This window comes from Lontra canadensis, unplaced genomic scaffold, assembly GCF_010015895.1.
Source record: "Lontra canadensis isolate GAN:19392208 unplaced genomic scaffold, GSC_riverotter_1.0 scaffold69, whole genome shotgun sequence".
Taxonomy (NCBI): domain Eukaryota; kingdom Metazoa; phylum Chordata; class Mammalia; order Carnivora; family Mustelidae; genus Lontra; species Lontra canadensis.
In genome coordinates this window covers 7005558-7026644 of record NW_022631063.1, presented here as the reverse complement: position 1 = coordinate 7026644, position 21087 = coordinate 7005558, and the positions used below count along the sequence as shown (strand labels likewise).

The window sequence follows — 21087 nt, the reverse complement described above, 5'->3', positions numbered from 1 at the left end:
GCTTCGAGGCTCACCTTCCCAAACTTAGAATCAGCTATTTTTCTTGGGAGCCAATTCTCCTTATTGTGGGAAATGGCTTTTAGAAACCAAGATCTGGGTGCTGGGTGTACTCACTGCAACTGAGAAACAGTTTCATTTTGTCCCAGGGACCTGGTCAGAGCAGGGGGTTGGGAATGACAGTTGGAGAGGAAAGGCAGGAATGTCAAAGTTCTAGTTCCAGTTAGAGCATTGTTTAATGAACTTGTCTTCAATGTTTCAGGACGAAATGCACTGCATGTGGATGTTGATGTGTCTCCTGGTTTTATTTACTGGTGTGATTTTAGCAGCTCTATGATAACTCATAATGCAATCTATAGAATCAAACCCGATGGGTCTGGTTTTACAAACATCGTTACACATGGGATAGGAGAAAATGGAGTTCGGGGCATTGCAGTGGATTGGGTAGCAGGTAGGTAAGCTGTATAGGGATTTCATTGAGAAATATTTTGGTGTTTACATGTTATTTTATGATTGAAAGTTTAATCTAATGCTGTATGTGCTGTAAGTCTATTTTTCTAGATAACTATTGGTATTATTTAAGGTAAATTGAATTATGCTTTTAGACTAAGCTGTATGCCTAGTAAGTTAATGACAAGGTGTTTCAGTGGACTGAGTCATAACAATTGCCTAGTAAGTTAATGACAAGGTGTTTCAGTGGACAGAGTCATAACAATTCATTTTCTTCCATTATTAACATAATCAAAACTATAGGCAGAATGGCTAGAAAAATTACGTTGATTTTTTTCACACTTAAATTAGCACCTAATTTCTAAAATTAGAAATGTCTAAATTTTCAAAGAGTAAGGGATATTAAAGTAAGTGAACCATGAAATGACAATGATTTATTTTAAAGCTGAGCAATTTTAGTTGACAAATTCTTAATTGCTTATCTTGTTAATGTATAAAAATCCTTTGATCCTTAGGCACTTCTTTATTGTAATTCTATTGAAATGCTTGACCCAGTATTACATTAACTTAGTCGTATTGATTCATGTACTTAATTATATTACTTTTATTTTTATTTTTTTTTAATAATGACATATACAGCATACACTTATTAATATTGTAAGCAACTCTAGGAATACAAATGTGGTCTCCAGGTGGTGACAGAACCCATCACCACTGACTTATTCCCTCATTAACCATTGTTGTAGCTCCCCATGAACCCTGCCTGTTCATAACCCCTATCTCTCCTTTGATGTACTAAGACATTGAATTGGTTGGTCATTACCCTCATGTAAGACTCGACATGTTCCCACTCTTGCATAGCAAAATTCTTTAAAAATTTTTAATTTAAATTCCAGTACATTAACATACAGTATAATACTAATTTTAGGGGTCAGGTACTTAATTTTAAGTTACCATTTGTTTTTATTTAATGATGAACTGAGAAACAGATGTATTAAATGTATTAAAATTTTCAGAATATGATCCTAGTCTATAAAAATAGGTATCATTGTGTGTTAATCCATTTGATAAGTAGGCATCACTTAGAAATATTAAAATATATTATGAAAATCTAGGTGCTATCATAAGAGTTTATTATAAATATTAAATATCATAGAGAAGTCTTTAATTGGATTCCTAAATCCCATTTCTGATTACAAATTACTGTATTACTTCTGAGAGTATAGCTAAAGCAGGGGTCAGCAGTCTATGGTCTATGGACCAAATGCAGCTCATGGGCTGTTTCTTTACCCACAGTTTTATTGAGAAATAATTGACACACATCAGTGTGTAAGTTTAAGTCATACGGCATCATAATTTGATTTACATATTGTGAAACGGTTATCAGGATAGGGACAGCTAAAAATCTCATGCAGATACAATAAAAAGGAAAGAAGAAAAGAAAAAAAAATTTTTCTCCTTTTAATGAGAACTCTTAGGATTGATTCTTTTAACCACTTTCATATATACCATACACCAGTGTTAACTATAGTCATTATGTTGTACGTCCTCAGTACTTATTTTTTTAATAACTAGAAATTTGGACCATGCCTGTTTTTGTAAGGTTTTATAAGAACACAGCTGTGCCCATTTGTCCATGACCTGCTTTTCATGTTTACAGTGGCAGATCTGAGTCCTTGGGAAAGAAACCATATGCTCTACAAAGCCTAAAATACTTACTATCTGACTCTTTATGGAAAAAGTTTGCCAAACCTAGATGAAAGGATTTGAATATATAAAGGGTAGATCAGTAATGTATTGCATATTGGCTTGATTTCTTCAGAGCTATTTTTACTTGGACCTAGGAACCAAAATAGATGTCTCTTGGTAACAGAGTTGACCATTCAACAGGTTTTTGACTTGGTGGAATCAGTATGGGATCAATCACTCTCTATTCATTTTACCATCTTCACACCATTGTGTTTTTATTCTAGCATTCACATTGTTCTGTAATGTCCAAAGACAAATGGGTTTCTCTTTTGGTCGCTTTAGAGTTTCATCCATGTGATGAAAACAGCTATGCTAGTCAGACTAAACTCTTAATACTAAGCATAAAGAAGCACTTGAAGACATCGAAATAAGCTGAGAAGCTGTTGGCTCTCCCTCTTTGCTCATTTTGTCGTGTTGGGAGTAGAAGTTATGCCATGATAATGTGTGTTAGAGTGTTTGGAGATTTAGGTGTTAAACATTCAGGTGGAAGAGGAAGAACATTCTGGAAAATGATTTTTCAGTAACAAGTGGGTTATGACGTTTGCTATGAATTCTGATCTGGTTTAGAAGCTGAAGGCGGGCACTTCCTCTTTAAATCTGAAGAAACAATTTTTTTCAAAAGGATTTATTCATTTATTTGAGAGAAAGAGAGTGTGTGAGGGTTGGGGAGAGGGAAAGGGAAAGACTCTCAAGCAGACTCTCCACTGAGCATGGAACCCCACATGGGGCTTCATGCAGGCTCTTCACAGGGCTGGGTATCCCATCCCTGAGACCATGACCTGAGCCAAAACCAAGAGTCAGATGCTCCCAATAACTGAGCCACCCAGGCGCCCCAAAACAATTTCTTTAGTTCCTAAGAGTTAATATTTATTTTTCTAACTCTAAGCTGGGACTGTTACTATCTTGTAAAAGACAGCATTTATTGACCCAAATCTCAGCTTTTTATATTTTGTTCTGAATTTGAAAAGTTTCCCTCTTTTTCCTTCTTGGTTTTGCATTTATCAGCATGTTCTTTCATTTTCCTGCAGGAAATCTTTATTTCACCAATGCTTTTGTGTCTGAAACACTGATAGAAGTTCTGCGGATCAACACCACTTACCGCCGTATTCTCCTTAAAGCCACTGCAGATAGGCCCAGGGATATTGTTGTAGACCCCAAGAATAGATACCTCTTCTGGGCTGACTATGGGCAGAGCCCAAAGATTGAACGTTCTTTCCTTGATTGTACCAATCGAACTGTGCTTGTATCAGAAGGCATTGTCACCCCACGGGGCTTGGCAGTAGACCATAGCAATGGTTACGTTTATTGGGTTGATGATTCTTTAGATATAATTGCAAGGATTGGTATTGAGGCACAGGAATCTGAAGTGATTCGTTATGGCAGTCGTTACCCTACTCCTTATGCCATCACTGTTTTTGGAAATTCTATCATATGGGTAGACAGAAATTTAAAAAAAATCTTCCAAGCCAGCAAGGAACCAGACAGCCCTGAGCCACCAACAGTGATAAGGGACAATCTCAGCTGGCTAAGAGATGTGACCATCTTCGACCAGAGCGTTCAGCCCCGGTCACCAGCTGAGGTCAACAACAACCCTTGCTTGGAAAATAATGGTGGATGCACTCATTTCTGCTTTGCTTTGCCTGGATTGAACACCCCAAAATGTGGCTGTGCCTTTGGAACCCTAGAAGGTGATGGCAAGAGCTGTGCCATTCCAACAGAAGATTTTCTCATCTTTGCCTTGGAGAACACCTTGAGAAGCTTACACTTGGACCCTGAGGCTCATAGCCCACCTTTCGAAGCAATACGTGTGAATAGAATTGCTGTAGACCTGGTCTATGATGGCATAACTAACAGAATCTACTTCACACAATCTTTCCCATCTGGAAATGGTCAGATTTCATATGTCAATCTAAATTCAGGGACCAGGTCTCCTACGACCATTATTTCAGGTAAGGGCACTCTAGGAGCAGCTTCTCTTGGAAGTTGATGCAACGTAATCAACACATGTGTTTGACCCAGAGGTTCTAAAATGCCTTTTGAGACTCTAATGCCTTTGTGTGTGTTTGTTGGTATATATCCAGGTAGAGGGAATCCTGATGGCATTGCCTTTGACTGGATCAATAGAAGAATTTATTACAGTGACTACAGCAACCAGACAATTTACTCCATGGCTGAGGATGGTTCTCAGCGCACTGTGATTGCCCATGTTTCAAAGCCAAGAGCAATTGTATTAGATCCTTGCCGAGGGTATGCCATGGTCTTATTTATCATATTTCTGATTGTTTATTTCTGGAAGGGTTGGGGCCTGAAGTTATGTCCATAACCAATATTTTATGGGCTTGAAACTCTGTAGCTCAATGTTCAAAAGTGAAAAAACACAAGCAGTTTTGAATGGGAAGTAACTCCTGTTGTTGCTAGAAAGGTTGGCTTTTGGGCAAGTTGTGTAGATGAGAATGGAGTGGGTTTCATTTGCCATATTAATGTGAGATTTTGCAGTTAAGGCTGCCATTCTTAACTAAAAGATATTATGATTCTTGTGAATTAATTAAAACTCCTTTTGGATGACTAGGTACATGTACTGGACTGACTGGGGTACTAATGCCAAAATTGAGAGAGCTACACTAGGAGGAAATTTCCGGGTACCTATTGTGAACAGCAGCCTGGTCTGGCCCAATGGGCTCACTCTGGACCATGAGAATGACCTTCTCTACTGGGCAGATGCCAGTCTGTAAGTTTTTTCATTCTTTTTGTGGGTGCTGATAAGAAGAGTTCTTGCTTTCACTTTCAGAGGGGGGATTTGCATAACATGATAAAATTATAATATGCCAAATAGAAATGGCCAAAATGTAGAATCATAGTTTTATGAACTGTATTCTAGCTTGGTAGATGTACCTGTCAAAATTGATCTATCATGAGATTGAATAATTAAGAACTAAAAGGCATCTAAGGATACATTATTAGATGAGTTAATTTCAGTTAGAATTACAGGGTAATTTCAGGTAAGGGCACTCTAGGAGCAGCTTCTCTTGGAAGTTGATGCAACGTAATCAACACATGTGTTTGACCCAGAGGTTCTAAAATGCCTTTTGAGACTCTAATGCCTTTGTGTGTGTTTGTAATGTAATCACTCAATTTTTTATCTCCAGGCCCCATCTAAACTATCAGAAAATTAACTATCAGAAAATGTGGACAACTTTTAAATGCACATTGGTACTAAGTTTTCTCTGGGCTTTATTTAGCCTTCAGTTAAAAACATTTTCCTTTAGTCTTTGTCTATTGGTCATCTTCTCAAATAGATTTTTCTTAGCCAATTTAGTAGTATTTTCCTTACAAACTTCTGTTGACTCTAATTTCTCATGTAACTTCTTTTTTTTTTTTTTAAAGATTTTATTTATTTATTTGACAGACAGAGATCACAAGTAGGCAGAGAGGCAGGTAGACAGTGAGAGGAGGAAGCAGGGTCCCTATGGAGCAGAGAACCCGATGTGGGGCTTGATCCTAGGACTCTGGGATCATGACCTGAGCCAAAGGCAGAGGCTTTAACCCACTGAGCCACCCAGGCGCCCCTCATGTAACTTCTTCAAGTAGTCCTCAGATTACTCACATTCCAATCATCTTAACGGAATAGTTGAAAAGATGAGATGATTTCATTTGTTATTGCTGGTGTCTACATGTCAGGAATCTCAACTTAACTTTGCTTATTTTCTTAAGATTTTGATTTCTGTTTGCGACACTAAGTACCTAATGATCTCATCTTTTATCTTCTCATTTGGAAGGAAGCAATGATATTTAATGTCTAAATTTGGATCATTATAGGTAAATATCTCCAAGTACTGGGTAAATGACAAATCGAGAAGGTCATTAAGGGAATGGGAGGAAAAAGTAATACACATTTTATTGAGACTGCTGTGTGCTAAACACTGAGTTCCATGCATTGTGTGTATTATTTCATAATCTCCTATTTCTAATTTTGGCCTGGTTCCCTTTCTAGGATAACTTACAGGTTATATTAATACTTGGAAATCAGTGATTTACATAGGCCATGTTTCATAAGCATATGAAGACCTCCCATCATTAGATGAAATTTTTCTTCCTGCCATATGCAGCTGTTGAAAAGAAAGTTGGGGGCTTGTGAAAAGAAGTGGTTAGGCCCAGGCATTGGGCTCCCATTTGAGGTGCTTATTCTTTCTGAATTCCAGCATTTTCTTTTTTACTTCGTTTTAGGCAGAAGATTGAACGCAGCACTCTAATGGGCACGCAGCGTGAGGTCATTGTCTATACAGTCTTTCATCCTTTTAGCTTGACTCTGTATGGCCAGTATATTTATTGGACTGACTGGAACACGAAAAAAATTTACCGAGCTAACAAATATGATGGGTCAGGTCAGATGGCAATGACCATGAGTTTTCCCTCCCAGCCTAACGGTATTCGTGTTCTTGTGAAGAATCCTCAGCAACAGTGTAGCAATCCTTGCAGTGAGTTTAATGGAGGCTGCAGCCATATTTGTGCACCAGGTAAGACATTGCCAATGAAGACTGAATCATGTAGGGTAATAATGTTAATGATTGGTAGGGAATGCTGAGGGATATTCCACTCTAAGAGGGGTAGAAAATAATCCAAGTTCTCCTTAATTTCAGGATGATTCATAAAACAGATTGGGAGACTTGTAGGTTTAGAGGAAGACTTTGACAGATTTCTTTTCCATTTAATGTGGAGTGCTCCCATCAGGCTTAATGGGAGTAGAAAGAAAGATGGGGTCTTTGGTTGCCAAACTTAATGACTTGGATAGAAATTCCATCAAAGAGCTTACCTCCCTTAGGAAGGGATCTAGTTCTTCCACTTGGGAGGTACTGTTTATAGTCTGAAGTATTTCTGATGATACTTGAAAGTGTGATTCTATGTATTCCATAGTGTGGTTTATAGATAGCAACAGATTTGCAGAAAGATGTGTCTTTTGATGCTGTTGTCTTACAGATGTTGCTAAGAAGGGAGGATCATTTCTATTGTTTTAGTGTAGGCAAGAGTTGTTAATGATTAGGGTGAATTAGCCACATTTATTGGAATTGGTGGTGGTTCTTCATGGACAAATGATGCAGAATGTAGTTGAGAGGCTGATGGGAAGAGTTTCTATGGCTTGCCTTACAGTTCCTTTACTATAGAAATATTGCCACTGCTATTCTGGAAGAGAGAATATGAATGGGTGCTACACAGATGTTTTGCTTTTTGGGCCAACTTTTTTTTTTTTTTTTTTCCAGGTCCAAATGGTGCTGAGTGCCAGTGTCCACATGAGGGCCACTGGTATCTGGCCAACAACAAAAAGCATTGCATCGTGGACAATGGTACACGGTGTGACAATTCCAAGTTCACCTGCCTCAATGGACACTGCATCTCGGAACAATGGAAATGCGACAACGATAATGACTGTGGTGATGGCAGTGATGAGTTGGAAAGTGTCTGTGGTGAGTTGAACTCCTGGAGCTTTTGTTAGGCTGTAAACTTGTCTTTATGCCAAGTGTTTGGTACAGAGTCCTGCTGTGTGTGAATAGCTGTGAATTTTGTGCCTCTATGTCCTGTTAGAACTGAAAACATTTAGTCCGAGAACACAGACTGTTAAATCCCATATAAGCTGATATACATGCCACGGATTAGTGTTGATGCTTTATTAGAAAGCACCTCTGTAGTGGTTAAGAGCAAAGGGGCTGGATTAAAATCCTAGCTCTTCCCTTTATAATCTGTTTAGCCACAGGAAAGTGGCCTAACCTCTCTGAGCCTCCGACACCTCATAGTTAGATGGAGCTATTCCTAGGGTTTTTGTGAGGAGTGAGAGAAGCAATATATAAAAACACAGCATAGGGCTTGGTGCATGTCAAGCATGACTTAGCATGGAACTGGGAGCTCTATTCGATGATTGTTATCATTTTATTAATTTTCATAGCAGAAGGATAATTAGTAATTTACCGAAATCATTCAGTATTCAGCTTCCATCTGGATGGGGTGAGTCAAACTCTAGAAATTAGCTACATTTTTCCAATAGACTATAGGGGCTAAGAGTTTGATTTTCCCCAAAGACATTGTATTTGCATGCTTTTCTGGGATTGGGGTAAAATTTTAAATTGAAATGGTAGAGGAAGTGAAGCGACTCCGACATTTGCTTAAAATACCTAATTTGTCTAAGAAAAGTATACAACATATTTTGTTTGATCTAATTTAAAGTTTATTTCACTTTGCACGCAGTCCGTTTTGCAGACATTTTTGCTTTAGAAGGTAAACTCAAAGAATCCATTTTATTTGACTGTACTTTTTTAGAAACTAGGATGATGCTCTCTGATCGGGAACTCTCTTCAATGTTTTTTCCTCCTCGTAGCATTTCACACCTGCCACCCGACAGCGTTCACCTGTGCCAATGGGCGATGCGTCCAGTATCATTATCGCTGTGACCACTACAATGACTGTGGTGACAACAGTGATGAGGCAGGGTGCCTGTTCAGGGACTGTAATGCCACTGTGGAGTTTACCTGCGGTAATAAAAGGTGCATTCCTCTTCAGTTTGTCTGCAATGGCATCAACAACTGCCATGATAATGATACCTCAGATGAGAAAAATTGCTGTAAGTTCATCAAGGACTTATTCTGCTTTGGGGGTCTGAAATCTCTTTGTTTGCTTATTTGTTTTGGGTTTTTGTGTGTGTGTGTTTTGTTTTGTTGGAGCCTCTTTACCTCATGGGAGGTAATTTTTATGTAGAAACAAAGGCTTTCTGCAAAAAAAAAAAAAAAGAACCCTAAGTATTCATCTAGAACATAAATTTCATTTTATTATATTCTGTTAAATGGTTTTGTAAAAACAAATCGAATATATTTAATTATTCACCTAAATTTATGGACCCACATGACCATTGAATATTTTAATCTCGACTATTTTATCCTTGGTTTATGTATCTGCCAGATTAAAAATTCACTTGACAAAATTTTTGATTGTTTTAAGACTTTACCAGTAGTTGCTGACAAAAACTATTGTCTAAATGTGTTGTGGTTAATCTTTGTTCTGCACAAAGCTAAAATGATTTCTTTCTTTCATTTTTCTGGTAAATTGTTTTATTGATTTTTCCAAAATTTCAGGGATTTGCTCTTTAGCATGTAGGGAAAAGAAAAGAGCAGTGTGTAAATTCAAATACATTTCAGTTTGGATATATCTACTTGCTCTGCTGCTTTTGTAGGTAGAGTTACATACAATATTTCTTCGGCTATGCCTTTTAAAAGAACTCCTTCTTACGGAAAATTTCAAACATACACCAAAGTACAAAGAATAATAAAATATACCCATTATCCAACTCCAACATTTATCAATAAATGGTCAGTCTGTTTCATGAATTTCCCATGACTCCCTTCCCCTGAATACTATAAAGCAGCTCTCAGACATGCATGTCATTTATGAAGACATTTTGACAACTGACTATCATGCGGTAATGATGTCTGGCAAGACTGACAGTACTTATTTGACTACTCAGTCCGTATTAAAATTTTACAATCATTCCCCAAATATCTTTATGCAGTTGTTTTGTTCAGATTAGCATTCAGGCAAGGTCTACACATTGGTTTTGATGATTCTAACTCTTTAATCTCTTTAATGCCTCAGCAGTGCCCCCCCCCACCCGCCTTTGTTCCAATGCCATTGATTTGTCCTGTGGAATTTCCCACACTCTGGATTTGACTAATTGCTTAATTGAACCATTTATTTTGTCCCTCTTATTTCCCATTAACTGGAATTTGTACCTAGAGGTCTGATTACATTAGGTTCAATTATTTGGGTAAGAATTCTCCATAGGTGGAGCTGTGTATTTCCTGTTGCATCACATCATGAAGCACGTAATACTTGATTGTTCACTTTAATGATAAAGTTAATTAGTGGATTTAGAAGTCAGCCTGAATCTCCCATTAAGAACATCCCATCAACCTGCTCCCCAGTGGTTTTAGCATACATGGATGGTTGTTCTATAAATCCATTATTTCTTTAAGGGTTACAAAATGGTATTTAAAAATTCTGTTATTTCTTCTACATGTATTAGATAACGTTCCATAAAGAAGAAATTTTCCTGATCAGCTATTTTGTTACCCTGAAGTACAGTTCTGTAGGAGAAATGGCTTGATTCCTTTCCTTTGTCAGTTTTCAGAGTAATGAATTGGTGACCAGTGAGCACTAATTTTTTGTCTTGTTTTGCTTTTAGTATTAGACTGATGGATTTCTACATATTTGATGAATTTTAGTGCAGTAAAGTCATTTAATGTTTCTGGTGGTCAGCTTCCCTCTCTCAGGCCAGTGGAAGCTCTGCTAAGTTGGCTTCTCTGTTATGGCCCATTTGGTCCATTTGGTCCATTTCCTATCTCAGACCTTTTGGAAAGGGGAACTTGTTCCTTTTGCAGATTTAGAGATTACCACAGTGTCTGGTTGACCATTTCTATTTGGCTCTCATTGCTTCCAGCGCTTTTCAGTGTACAGAGCTAGGAAATACAATTTTTAAGGAAAAAAGTTTATATTGGTCTTTCCCATTTCAATTTAGGATTATAACTTTTTAAGATTTTATAATCCTGTCTCTTACATGCTTAAAATATTGGTTTCTGATGACATTAACACAAATGCTTATTTGCTTTATTCTACCATAATTTCAAAATGCCTATAGTTTCAAAATAACCACACAAGTAATACTACTACCAATAAATCTACTAGTGATAATTTAAGATTTTTAAGTCCCTCTTGTTCTTAGATTATGTCCTGCTATGTAGTACTGGTTTTAAAGTCACTTGAATTCTTTCTTTCTTTCTTTCTTTCTTTCTTTCTTTCTTTCTTTCTTTCTTTCTTTCCAGCATAACAGTATTCATTGTTTTTGCACCACACCCAGTGCTCCATGCAATCCATGCCCTCTCTGATACCCACCATCTGGTTCCCCCAACCTCCCACCCCCCTCCCCTTCAAACTCCTCAGATTGTTTTTCAGAGTCCATAGTCTCTCATGGTTCACCTCCCCTTCCAATTTCCCCCAACTCCCTTCTCCTCTCTAACTCCCCTTGTCCTCCATGCTATTTGTTATGCTCCACAAATAAGTGAAACCATATGATAATTGACTCTCCCTGCTTGACTTATTTCACTCAGCATAATCTCTTCCAGTCCTGTCCATGTTGCTACCCCAACGTTTATAGCAGCAATGGCCATGGTCGCCACTCTGTGGAAAGAACCAAGATGCCCTTCAACGGACGAATGGATAAGGAAGATGTGGTCCATACACACTATGGAGTATTACGCCTCCATCTTTTTTTTTTTTTTTGAATTGTTGTGCTATTAACTTGATGTAGTACTTGCTTCTGTTACTATTTCCAAATTTTAGGAATTGCTTTCCTTTTCCCATTTTTATTTCATTGTTTTCATTTATACAAAATAATACACGTGGTCCTGTGGTCAAAATTATATGATGAGGTATATTCACAGCAGTCTTCTCTCCTTTTTTTCCCCCATTTTCTCCAGTTTTCTCCATTCCACTCACTCTGATTTATTCTCAATCTATCCATAGGTGTGACAAAATTTTTTCATTATTTTTTTTTGACACTAGCTGAAAGAGAGCTTTTTATTACTTTTTATGTACAGAAACTTCAACAGCATTTAGTCCTTTAACCTTTGCCTTTTCCAGCTTTGCAATGGAGTTTGGACCCAGGTCATTGCTTCCCCATTGACCATGGATGTCATCATACCTGTCATTGTCATTGGTCCTGATAGCTTCCACTAGCTTAGCCAGAGCTCCTTCGTCTTCTGCGTTAACCGGCGTGAAAGTGACAGTGGTGCAGGTCTTCTATGCACCAGATGCCCAGCCTGGCCTTCCCCTTGATAATACAGAAGGGAGCTCACATCCTACAATACAGGGCAGGCAAGAAGACAGCCAGCTCAGTGGGATCCACAGCACATGCAGTCACTACCAGCTGAGCCTTCTTGTTTTATACCAAGGGTGGTGACAGTATTAACCCCAACTCGAAGAACAGGCAGCTGCTTAGTGGGGACATTCCCTTTGCCAGCAGCTGTCTCTCAACCTGGGCCAATGGTCTCTGCTGCTTCTCTTGCTTTGTCCCTGGTCTGTATTTATGGGCCAACTTAAGTGGTGGAGAAACTCTCTGTCTGTCCAAGGCCCGCATGAGATGATTAATTGTGAGAGGCGCTTCTAGATGTTCACTGAGAATAGCCCTTTTCCACTGTGGCCAGGTGTAGCCAGGCCATTTGACAAAGTTAGTGAGGTCCCTTTGGGGCTACATGTCTTGTCCGATGCAAGAAATCTTGGGCCTTTTCTCAGACAGGAGACTGACCACCTTTTTGGCTTCCTGCTTCTTTAGAATAGAAGGGGCTGGGACCACCTTCTTCCCCATAGCCGCCTTTCCTTTCAACATCTTGGAAGCCTGGAGATTCATTATTGTTTTTTAATATAAGCAACTCTCTCTCTCTCATTACACACACAAACATACTGTTTTTCTACACAAAAGATAGCCTGTGGTTTTTTGACTCTTGCTTTCTTTAACAACATATGCTGGAGATCATGCCATCATTACTTACCAGTGTTTAGAGATCTTCATTCCTTTTTATAGCTATGTATTACTCCATTGTGTGGATACACCATAGTTTATTTAACTAAGTATTGAGACTCTTGTTGGTGCTATTAAATAATTAAAATGGATGACTTAAACTACAAAGTAAACATACCCCCCCCCAATCAGCTGGAAATACCTCTTTTTACTTTAGAAGCGATGGTAGGAAATGAATGTCATGGATGATGCCTTTGTGAGAGCTTTAAACATGCTTCCCTTCTGGAGTTTTGAGTCTAGTAGCTCTGTTAGTGTGAACATTTTTAATGTTCTGTGTATGTGGTGGATCTGTTCCAAATGTTTCTCTGCTTATCTTTTCAAAGCTGATCGTACCTGCCAGCCCGGCTATGTAAAATGTCAGACGACAAACATTTGCATTCCTCATTTTTACTTGTGTGATGAAGACAATGACTGTGGAGACATGAGTGATGAAAGCCCTGTTTTCTGTGGTAAGAGAGCCGGGCTATTTCTTCTGTGGTTCAGGGATGCGTATCTGGAGCTAAAGATCTTTGGGCTACTTGTCAGCTCAAGTTGACTGAATCGGTAGATGCAGTAGGCAGTTACTTTAGGATGTGATTAGAAGAGCGTAAGCAGCCCCTATTTCTGTTCTCTGGATGGATCTCCTACTCCAAATATTTCATCAGAGACTTGCTGTGGTCCCTGACTTTTTATAATTGCAGAGCCATTTCTCCCAGAGTCAAGGGCCTTTTGTCTTCAGGAACTCCAGGCAGAATGTGCTTGTCAAGCCCTTACATTTGCTCTTAATTTGATTATAGTTACTATTTAGTAACTGCAAGAATTTTTGTATCTTTTTAATATGCTTAAATTTCAGAAAACTTTATTTCATATTTAGTAGTTTGGTTTAGTCAAGCATTTTCCTGTATTTATAGATCAAATCAGGAGGCCTTTCTTAAGCTCAGTAACTTTTGAGTCTATTAGTGTAATAGGTGCATAATTAAAGAATTTAGTAATTATCACCAGAGGAAGGTATAGGCCAAGAACAGGCATCAGTTGTAATAACAGCCGCAGGAAGAAGCAGAATTCAGGATGTAGCCATCAGAATGGGACATACAGATTAGAGACAGCGCTGACCTTTCAGAGGCCTCTGCTTCCTGATCAGTTTTACCCCTGGCAAATCATCCGATATCTTGGGCCAAAGGAAGGGGCCTTGCAGACCAGAAGAATTAGAAGACTTGATTCTAGTTTATATTACCCACATAACAATTTAGAAAATACATCTGACCAGGGTTACCTAAGGTTACGTGAATTAATCAATGTTCAAACATAGGTAGAGTCATTTTTACTCAAATAAAGATCCCATAAGAATGAATAAGAGCACAGCTGTCTTTTTAGAACCATGTGTGCTGAGTTCAGATATGGTTATATGTTGTTTTTGCTTTTCATATTATTTCCATAGAATTAGTCTAATTTTAGGTTACTGCAGACAACATAGAGCCAAATCTTCTTATCCATAACTTGTGGTTTCATGTATCAAAGAGATATTTCTTAGATATTTCTAACAAATATAATTTATTGTTGGGTCTCTAGAATCTAGAAAGAGAAATTCTAGAAAACTGAAACAGTACTGTCGGCCTTCTCTCCCAGCACCCCCATCCCTTCCTCCCCATACAAAGCTTATATAAAACCCTTTTCCAGGTCTCAGCCTTCCTTCCCTGGCACCAGTTACCTAGTTCAGAGCTGTGGGCAGATGGTTAAGATTGACGGGAACAAGCTTGTATTTTACTCCTGGGTTTTACCTCCGTCCTCAGCTTCTCACACGTGCAGCAGTGACGAGTTTGCCTGCACATCTGGACGTTGTATCCCGAGACACTGGTACTGTGACGAGGAAGGAGATTGTCCTGATGGCTCTGATGAACCTGCCACTTGCGGTAAGAGAGCAAGCAAGCATGCCAAGTGTTACGATGCAGTGAGAGACACTCTTCCACTGCTTCCAAATGCAGTCTAGGACCAGAGCTGCCTACTGTTTGTGCTCCTTGCTCCTGCTTTCAGCTAAGAGGGTGAAACCACTCAGCAGAGAGTCATTAAAAACCTTTTAGTGTGAGGAGGGATCAGCATATAGAGGCTGCTGACTGATGTCCATGAAATGAAATTATGTTGGTGATGCACCTAATACTGTGCCTGGCTTGTAGAACTCAATTAATTTTAATTGTCTATGAATTGGGATTTCTGAATTTGGTTCAGTTGTAGCCCACAAGGCTGTGGGAGGAACCAAAAGAGACTAGAATGATCATATCCAAAGGGAAGGGGCATATTATGGCACACATCCTCCTCCTGGTCTGTGTGCCAGCTTATGAGGTAAGGTCCCATGGCCATCTGAGTGTCCCAAGAAGTTCTAGAGACCCTCTGGTTGTATTCCTGGAGGCACTTCTATCTATTTGCATTTGGAGGCTGCTGTTAACCTTTACAAGTTCTAACCTATATCCATGCACATTTTTAAAAATGTAATGGTCATTGCTTTTTTTTATCTGTTATTAAATCATTCTGCAGACTACAGCCATGACCAGCTGCCTGGCTTTATAAAGTTTTATTAGAAGGCAGCGACATACTGTCTATGGCTGCTATGTGCTACCGTGGCAGTATCAGGTAGGTGTGACAGAGAACATAATGTCCTATAAACCTAAAATATTTGCTATCTGGTGAAGAGAAAGTTTGCTGATCTTTGTTACACAGTCTTCATACTTGTTTTTAATGGCAGTATGGTATTCCATCAAGTGGTTATATTTGAGTTAATTGCCTCAATTTTAACCACTTGAATGGTTTTTATTCCCCTGCTGTTATAATCCAATTATCTGCAATACAAGCATGATATATAAAACTTTTTATTTGAGGGGTGTTCTCTTAGTACTGTTTTTATAGTTTCATTGATGAATTCAGACTATTTTCTGTCCCTGTTCTCTCTCAGGAGAGTGGTATTTGAAGCTCTTTGCCAAGTTTTTTTTCCCCAATGCTGAAAGTTTTGTGGAAAGCAAAGAACATGTAGAGTTTTGAGGATCTTAATAGAAATACATAACTGTGAGTAGAATAGTGTTAGAGAATGGTTTAGACATATGAATGATGGGTTCAAAAATATGAAGAGTAAGTATACTTTCTAAACTTCTCCATGGGAACCAGAGTCAGTAAGTGGTACCAACTGCCTGTCATATTTATGAATACATTCTCATAATATGCAAGAGTATTACAAGTCATAAGGTGTATACAAAAAAGCAAATTTTCATTTTCTCAGCCTTCTCTAATCTCACTCCCCAGAGATAATCACTGCAAACGGTGAGTGTGAATTCTCCTTACCTTTTGCTGTATATCATCGTATATAATTTTAAAAACACAAATAGAAACCTTACTATGCATATTTTTCTGCAGCTTTGTCCCTTTCAGCTTAACTACACCTTGTCAGCATGTTAGTGAACACAGATCTACTCATTCCTTGGCACTGCTGAATGTTACTCTGAAGTGTGGGTGGCCCAAGTGTCTTTTACTTTCCCTAAGTGATGGATGTTTAGATTGTTTACATTTTTTTCACTATGAAAAATAATGCTGGGGTGAACACCTATTTATTTATTTATTTGAACATCCTTTTAGAAACCTCTTCGTGCATACGTGAGAAGATTCTTCTGGGCTAGATTTCTAAAAGTGGTGTTTTTGTGTCAGAGCGGCTTTGTCTCTTTAAAAAGCTATGGTGATGTACACTCCTTTCTTAGCAGCTAATTTTCTTTTGCCTTAGGTTAATTTTGAGGGGACCCTGGGTGTACGGGCATATGGCAAATAGTTGATAAGGACATATGGGTTTATGATGAAAGAATTTGTGTCAGTGATGACTAATTTAAAATATAGGGTGTCTTATCAGTTAAAGTCAACAAATATTTATTGAGTGCTTATGTTCTAAGTACTTTGGGGCCCACATTGGGCTTATATTCTGGTGAGGGGACACGGGCAGCAAAACAGATAAGTAAATTATATAGCATGTTGAAAGGTGGTAAGTCCTATGGAGAAAAGCAAAAAAAGAGAACAGGAAAAGGAGATCAGGCATGCTGGGGGGATACTCTACATCAAACAAAATGTTCTGGGATGAAAAGTAGACTTAAAAATGGAATGTATGAAATAGTAGTTTATATCCTCTTGGTAAAAGACTGTTGACTGTTAATTCTCCATCCTACCTGTAAGGAAATAGCAAATCACATCCAAGTAACAAAAAATAGTGAGGGCTTTGCACCATCAGTCAACTGCTTCAGTCTCAGACCATTGGTCACTGGTACCGGTCTCCTTAGAGGACCCAGCAGAGCTGTACATAGCTAGGTAATGCTCTCCTTGGGTTTTTTAGACAGCCCATGTGATAGCAGGCTTCTTCTAAGATTTTTTAGACTGCAAACCACTTTTTATTCTCTGAGACTGTTTATTAATCTTTTCTCAGAGTACCTTGAAGCAACATGCTTAAGTAATGAGTTCAAGTGCGACAGTGGGAGGTGCATTCGAAGTGAATGGATCTGTGATGGGGATAATGACTGTGGGGACATGAGTGACGAGGATGAAAGGCACCACTGTGGTAAGAGAAACTATTTGTTCCTCTGCGGAGTTACCTTCTAAGGAAACTCGGGAGATTGGTTTTTGTGTCTTTGGAGAGTATGACTGTCTTGTAGATTCCTCTTTAATTGAGTGCATGCTGATAAATTGTTACCTTTATTTTTCCCCTCCGAAATTGTTTGAGAGCATCTACTTAAATGCCTTAAAATGATAGAAAATGATTTTAACGTTTATTGTCTTTCTCTTGCATTTAGCTAAAGGGAATAATGTCCTACACTTCTGGAGCAGATAAAGAGAACTGAATTGGCCAATCTTACTAGCAGCCTTAAACAATGTAGCAATTAACTGTGCCTCAAGTTTCATCTATTACCTTGTTGCTATTATTTTGAGGAGTGGGTAGTGGGAGGGTTATTTCTTTTGTGTAATTTGTGGAACAGACCATGGAACACCATGTTCCATTTAACTAAGATGTCTTAGAAGAGTATCTTTTCATGATGAGCAATAAAAAACAATGGCTCCCTGATGTTTGCATTTCATTGCAACCCCATATCTCATTGACTTTGGTGGCTGTCTATAGCTCCACTTGTACTCCATCCATCGAAATGGGCAGTTGGCAGCTGCACAAACATAGACCATAGCATGTACTTCTCCCACCTCCCCTCACCAAGACATCCCCTCTTTTTCTCCTATTCATTCACAGTGAGATTGGATAAAATGCCAGTTCTTTTATTCTGCAGGCATTAATGATTATGTGTTAGCATCTCTTCTCTTTCCTAACAGTGTCAGGATTTCTGACAAGTCTTGGGGATATATTCTGTTCCTATATATGCTTATTCTACTTGGGTGGTAGCTGTAATATAGTTGAAAAAGCCTAAATTTGGAGAAAAAAGACCTATGTTTAAAGCACTAGGTCTTTAGAAAGTTCTCTGATTTAGAGTAATCTAGTTTGAGCTCCAATTTTTATCTGTAGAACTGGCATAAAAATACCTGTCTCATACTGTGTTTTTGTGAGTACACTTTATAAACCAAATATTTTTAACAAGTATGAGGCATTTTTGGTACACAAATAACAAAATGGGAGTAGGTTTCTGAAGCTCTAAGGGAAAAGTATTATTTTACATTAATTTTACGGTAAATTAAATGAGGTGTTTTATTATGTTTATTTCTTCTGAAAAAAAAAATCCAAGGTCTAGAGCAATTAAAATGGCATTTTGAAGGTTTTTTTTTAATTATACTCTGCTACATGAAAGCGATGTGACTTGTCCACCTGTTGTACTCTACTTTCCTTTCATCCCTCTCACTAGTAAGTAACGTAAAGCAAGGGAAATGGTTCAGAATGAATTTGACTACTGGAATGAGTTTTCATGTGGTTTCTGTTTCTTGTGTGCTTTGGTTTCAGACAGCCACAACTGCTCAAGTTCTGAGTTTCTCTGTGCAAATAATGTGCCTCCATCCAGGAAGTGCATTCCCCAGTCTTGGGTCTGTGATGGTGATGCGGATTGTACGGATGGCTATGATGAGCATCAGAATTGCACCAGGAGATCTTGCTCTGGCAGTGATTTCACCTGTAGTAATGGATTGTGTGTTCCACACTCATACAGGTGAATTGGGGCTTCAGATTTTCCAGTAACCTCAAATATATAGAGGGGCAGGGCTAACATCCATTAGGCATGGTGGCCACAATGCCTAAGATCATGGTACTTTTAGTGGCCCTTGAAAATGTTTGGATTCCTTTTAAAATCAAAAGAAAAAAAGAAAGTTTAGATCAGAGAGAGTATTCTAATATCTAAGATTAATATATCTGCCTTTATCCTAATGGGATCATTAAATACAATTTTTAATATGCTCCTGGAGGAGGGGGAACCCATGACGGTAAAAAGGCTTATGGCTCATGAAAGGCGCAATGTAACCTTGGCACGAGGGCCAGGGAAATAAATGAGGTGGGCTTGATATAAGAAAACTCTTTCTTAAAGCAGGTGAAATCTTGGTTTTCCACTTGGAGTAGAGACAAGGGCACAAGATACTTGATTTTCTTCTCTTTGCTGTAAGAAAAAGAACAGTACAGGCATGATCATGAACAGAGCTTGGCACTTAGGCTTAGAGCCAGTGAGACACTGGGGAGAAGCAGGTGAGGTGAGCTGAGAGTACATGTTCTAGCTAAGAGATATGAATGCTGTTCTGCAGTGCACAGGAGTGCTGTTTTTTTTTTTTTTTTAAGATTTTTATTTATTTGTTTGACAGACAGAGATCACAAGTAGGCAGATTGACAGAGAGAGAGGGAGGGAAGCAGGCTTCCCGCTGAGCAGAGAGCCTGATGAAGGGCTTGATCCCAGGACCCTGGGATCATGACCTGAGCCGAAGGCCGAGGCTTTAACCCACTGAGCCACCAAGACTCCCCATGCTGTTCTATTTTGAGAGAAGTGGAAATCTGGATTTTCATATTAAATACTCTGATTTTATTTATTTTTAATTTTTTTGAGGGGGGTGGAGGAGGGGAAGAGGAAAGGGCAGAGGGAGAGGGAGAGAGAGAATCTTAAGCAGGCTCCATGCTCCGCACAGAGCCTGATGCAGGACTCAATCTTACAACCCGGAGATCATGACCTGAGCTGAAATCGAGAGTCGCGGGTACTTAACCAACTGAGCCACCCAGGTGTCCCTAAATTCCCTGATTTTAAATGCTGGAAGCAAAATGTAAAATTCTAAGAACACTGTGGGTCAGATAGATCCTTGTGCACAGCCTACCAGTTTTGGGGACCCCTCCTGTAATATTCTGTTGCTTGGATTCCTTATTGTTTTCTCCAAATGGGCCATTCCAAAGGTTTATCTTTTTTTTTTGGGTGGCCCACCTTCTCACTGTCCCCACTTGGCAAATTTTGGGGTACGTAGGGAAACTGAGAAGAAAAATGATATGTTTCCTTCAATCCTGATGGATTAGGGGCATAGTAAGAACACTAACAAAAGGAGGGGAGCCCAGGAGGGAGTTTGCTCCAGGTAGACAGGGAGTTTGATATGGTGGGATTTGCTGAGGTGAAAATGTATATGAGGCACTTGGACACATAGAACTGGAGCTGAGAAGAGCACATGCCAAGGACTGTGAAAGGACATACATGTATACTGAGAGCAAGAAGAACTGTCGGCTTATCGCGCCTGCTAAGGAAGGACATGGAAAAGCTATAGGAAGCAGGCTCGAACTCGGAGCAGCTGAGCTTCTCAGATCCTTGACTGAGGGCCAGGCAGCCTCTCCACAGGTCCTGAGGGCTGGAATCTGGTTGGTGCAGAGCTGTGTGTTCATGGTGGTACTCCTGAGGAAGCCAGAGAAGGGTATGTCATGATCTGTGAATGCTGCAGAAGGCACAGGGACTTGGCATTAGGACCAAAAATGGTAGTGAGGAAGACGAAGAAGACACTGCTATTGGTGGTAGTATTAGCACCCCTAAGTCACTCAGGAGACAGCTTTTGTAGTGAAATTGTATTTCACTCTGCTTTGTCTGTATTTAACTGTTGGGGATGTGTTCTATAGATCAATTTTTTCAGAAGGGAAAGTGAATAAATCCTTACCTGTATTTTCTCCCTTCTTGCTCAAGAGTTCTAGCATGCTCTACTGTGATTTGTTCTGAATTCAGTAAATATTCAGTACCATCAGTCTGAGATATATTCTGGAAACCTAGCCTTATAGTCTACAGAAGAGATTTCTCTCAGCTCTTAATTTTTATCAGATTCTAGATTATGTCTACTTCCTTTCT

At 39.0% G+C, this 21087-nt stretch overlaps 1 protein-coding gene and 1 pseudogene across 1 annotated transcript in view; one reads left to right on the top strand and one right to left on the bottom strand.

The window, feature by feature from the left end:
* LRP2 (LDL receptor related protein 2) overlaps positions 1–21087 on the top strand; it is a 206694-nt gene that overhangs the window by 136795 nt on the left and 48812 nt on the right. The window contains exons 38-48 of the mRNA XM_032880388.1: positions 260–448; positions 3225–4145; positions 4278–4443; positions 4766–4924; positions 6421–6710; positions 7452–7655; positions 8561–8803; positions 13132–13257; positions 14578–14697; positions 17235–17366; positions 18744–18945. Of these exons, the coding sequence (XP_032736279.1) occupies positions 260–448; positions 3225–4145; positions 4278–4443; positions 4766–4924; positions 6421–6710; positions 7452–7655; positions 8561–8803; positions 13132–13257; positions 14578–14697; positions 17235–17366; positions 18744–18945 (2752 nt within the window). The remainder of the gene's footprint in view (positions 1–259; positions 449–3224; positions 4146–4277; positions 4444–4765; positions 4925–6420; positions 6711–7451; positions 7656–8560; positions 8804–13131; positions 13258–14577; positions 14698–17234; positions 17367–18743; positions 18946–21087) is intronic.
* Positions 11812–12622, bottom strand: LOC116880871 (annotated as a pseudogene).